General features: G+C 41.5%; 1 protein-coding gene across 1 annotated transcript; it reads left to right on the top strand.

The window, feature by feature from the left end:
- The first annotated feature begins 1817 nt into the window (after window positions 1–1817).
- Window positions 1818–3497, top strand: LOC121642117 (putative nuclease HARBI1). Its single transcript, XM_041988610.1, has 5 exons — window positions 1818–2250; window positions 2330–2445; window positions 2529–2640; window positions 2722–3013; window positions 3485–3497. The coding sequence occupies exons 1-5, from the start codon at window positions 1818–1820 to the stop codon at window positions 3495–3497; spliced, it is 966 nt and encodes a 321-aa protein (XP_041844544.1).
- The last annotated feature ends 289 nt before the right edge of the window (window positions 3498–3786 follow it).

Genomic DNA, 3786 nt, shown 5'->3' with positions numbered 1-3786 from the left:
ACATTTATATAAACAAAAAAAGAGGTGAGTATTGACAGACAAAATGACAGCAGTGGTATGGTAGATGTAACGCAAGACTCCTAACCCAGCCACACCACGTCCCATCATTTTTATCCTGTCAGCCCAGTGACCTTAGATCTGCTCAAACCAGTCCTACACTGCCCCTACTGGTTACTCACATACTGCAGCTTGTACATGCATAGTGTTCATTTTTGAGGCTGTGCAGAATGACACAAAATATGCGAGGCAGCCATGACAAGTATGTCCTCAGTTTAACTTTTTACCTGGCAGAGGGAAATTTTTCATAGCTAAAATATTAAAATGTTATATTTTCCCAAAATGACTGTAATGATATTTCAAAGGTAACCCCACCCCCACCTCCTCGAGATCCATTTAGAAACTCCTGCAGCATGGAAGGACACAAGGAAGAATATAAATATATATACTATTTTAAGTGTTATAGTGGTTGGATTGTAACACACATGCAGACACATGTACACTGACATTCTTCCCCATGTCCTCGCTGACGGTGCGGTGGGGTTGTTATAGCAAGAGGAGATAAGGCTGGATGCAGACCTGAGGGGTATTGCACGAAACCAAGATAAGCGATTAAGCCGGGATATGTTGGTTATCCTGGCTGAATTTAGCCCTAAGTCAGTTGCATGAAAGCAGCTCAAACTAATCCCGGCCAAGTTACTGTGGTGATTTATCCGCCGCAGCTAGCCTGCTCCAGACCAGGCTAACTGCTCAGGCTAAGATTAATCCTAGCGAGTCACCTGCATGTCCAACGTCAATTCTGTGAGGAATTAATGTGTTTTACAGCATGTCCATGGTCTTCCTAAGTATGGCGCGTCATTTTAATCATCCAGTATTAAAATATTACATATACAGTCACTGTACATTTAATCGAAATCTGTTCGTAATCGCAACAGCCTTTTTATATGGATTCGAGTTGTAGTATTATTATTCTATTCTATTCTACAGTCATTTAGCAGACGCTTTTATCCAAAGTGACTTACATTTGAGAGTAAGAACAACACAAGCATGAATTCAAACAAGATGGGACGTCATAATTAAGTGTTAGTCAGACCGCTTTTGAGTCCAGTTAGACCCAGGTGCTGTCGTGTAGTGCTAGTGCAGTGCATATAATTTTTTTTTTTTTTTTTTTTTTTAGTCATTTTATTTAAATACAAGATCACGATTTCATCACACAATATCAACTTGGTCATAAGTGCATGATTTCATCAGGCCAAGTGTTATATTGCTATGCTAATGAAGACTGCTCCTCAAATTGCTGTCAGAGGTTTTATAAATATGTGTTTTATTGCATTAATTGAGATTACAAAACACAGCTGATGAGAATTTGATGTATCTTGATCAGGAGATGTGGAAAAATTGGCTTTCAGGCAAAAACGTCTCTGGACGCTGACTTGAATAATAAAAAGAAGTTTATTACAAAAGTTCAGACATCAAAACAGATTTCTGCAGCAAAATCTGGAGGTCGCAAAGCCAGAACGAAGACCTAAAGACTTGATGTGTCATTCTGTCTTATATAGGGTTTAAACAAAGAAAATTCCTCAGTCCTGTGTCCTCCAATCATAGAGTTTGCCTATAGGATACTCATTTGCATGGAATGCATGTTCGTGTGTCAGTCCAGTCTGTAGGACAGAGAACCTTATATGGTAAAGACTTAAGTGTGTACCATACAAATACTATGCTTAGATACCTCAGTTTCAAAGGTGTTTTCAATTTAATCTGTGACGAAGACAATGTAGAATATTCTGGTCCAACTCCCCTTCACCTGTTCCCTCTTCATAATGGCTTGCCCTTTTTTGGAGGATGTGCTGGACGAGGAAGCCCGCATCCTCAGAAGAGCATTCAGACGTGAACGAGTCTTCAGGGACAGGTCAGATCCCCTGGCCTTTGGAGATGACTATGTCATTGAAAGATACAGATTTTCGGGTGATGGACTAGGATATTTATGTAGGCTGCTGAGTCCAAAAATACAGCACCAGACAGCACGAAGCCATGCCCTCACTGTACCACAGATGATCTGTGTCACATTGAGATGGCTTGCGAGTGGGAGCTTCCTTTATTCTGTTGGGGATGCAGAGAACCTCAATAAAGGAACCATTTGCCGGACAATCAGATGTGTTTGTCTGGCGCTGAAATCATTCAGCAATATATTCATCACCTTCCCTGGCCACAGAAGACCCCTCTACATCAAGGAGGAGTTTTACAAGATTGCAGGTAACCTCAATTTTAATGTGCACCCATTAGTTTCTAAGTATATCTGTCACAGTTGGATACTCACTATTTTTTGTTACAGCTTTCCCTAACATCATTGGGGCAGTGGATTGCACACACATAAGAATCAGACGCCCCTCAGGTGAACATGAGGGAGATTACATTAACAGGAAATCCTTCCACAGCATCAATGTTCAGGTAAGAGTGATTTGTGGCTATGACCTACATGAATCTGTTCTGTGCATTTAATGACCTTAATAGGCTACAACTAAATATTTCAGATGATCTGTGATGCTGACTGCCTTGTGAGCAATTTAGAGGCAAAGTGGCCTGGCTCAGTGCATGACTCTAGAGTCTTTCGGGCTAGTCCAATTTATGAGAGACTTTCACAAAGTAGCCCACACATTTGTACTGTAAGCACCTTGGACATTGTGTGTGTAACTCTGTTTTCTAACTTATATTTTGTATTATCAGGTGAATTCTCTGGTGTGCTGCTGGGAGATAAAGGATACGCCTGTGAGTCATTCCTCTTGACTCCCCTTGCAGATCCCCAAACCCCACCACAGCAGGCCTACAACCATGCACACACCAAGACAAGGGCTCGAATCGAGATGACCTTTGGCCTTCTGAAATCTCGGTTTCAGTGCCTGCACCACCTGAGGATTTCCCCGGACAGAGCCTGTGATGTTATTTCTGCATGTGTAGTACTGCATAACATTGCAGGCCTAAGAAAGGAGAGACCCCCCCCCCCCGAGTGGCTGTTGATGTTGACTGGGAAAATGCTCCCATCTTCCCGGACAACATTAATGGCAGACTTGTCAGGGAGCAATATATTGCAGGTTTCTTCACTTAATTTTTGGATTTAGCCCCTTTATTTAATAAAAGAGCTTTTCCTGTGTGAGCATTTTGTTTAGCACTGGTGGTTCTTTGAAATTCTTTTACATTCATGAAAAGAGGACGGACACCAATGTTCTAGTTCTTTTTGTTTTTTTTTTAAGCAGTCATTTGTCTTGGTTGCTTGGATCCTACGACAGCAAAACTAACAAGGATTAAAACACTGTCTTGCAGATATGGTTACTGTGTGCATTGAAACACTCACTTCTCTTTCTAGTTTCTGGATTTCCAGGTCCAGTTTTCTGAGTGTCTGGTGTTTTATCTCTAGATCCAGCTCTATTTCTTGGAGCTTTCTCTTTTTGAGTCTGATTTTAACATCTGCCAGCTCTATCTCTCTGTCCAGGTGCTTCGCTTAAAGTGTTCTGACAGTTTGTGAAGTCTGTAAAAGAAATGTCAATTAGCACAGCAGGATTTGTGCATAACGTAGATTTACTTTAGCCAATACAATGTTACCAGGCTGCTTAAGAGGCTGTGCAGCATCCGGGTCCTGTTACACATTTTCTATTAGTACCACATCACTGACTTCATATCCTTCATGGAATAAATAAGCAGGCCAATCCCATAAAACTGACATGCCTCAAGCCTTCTGGACTCCACTGACACAGTCTCCTCATCTGCAGACGTGCATTCTGCAGCTGCAGATGT

The sequence above is a fragment of the Melanotaenia boesemani genome, chromosome 6 (assembly GCF_017639745.1).
Source record: "Melanotaenia boesemani isolate fMelBoe1 chromosome 6, fMelBoe1.pri, whole genome shotgun sequence".
Classification (NCBI taxonomy): Eukaryota; Metazoa; Chordata; class Actinopteri; order Atheriniformes; family Melanotaeniidae; genus Melanotaenia; species Melanotaenia boesemani.
The sequence above is the reverse complement of the archived record's forward strand: the minus strand, read 5'-3'. Positions and strand labels throughout refer to the sequence as shown.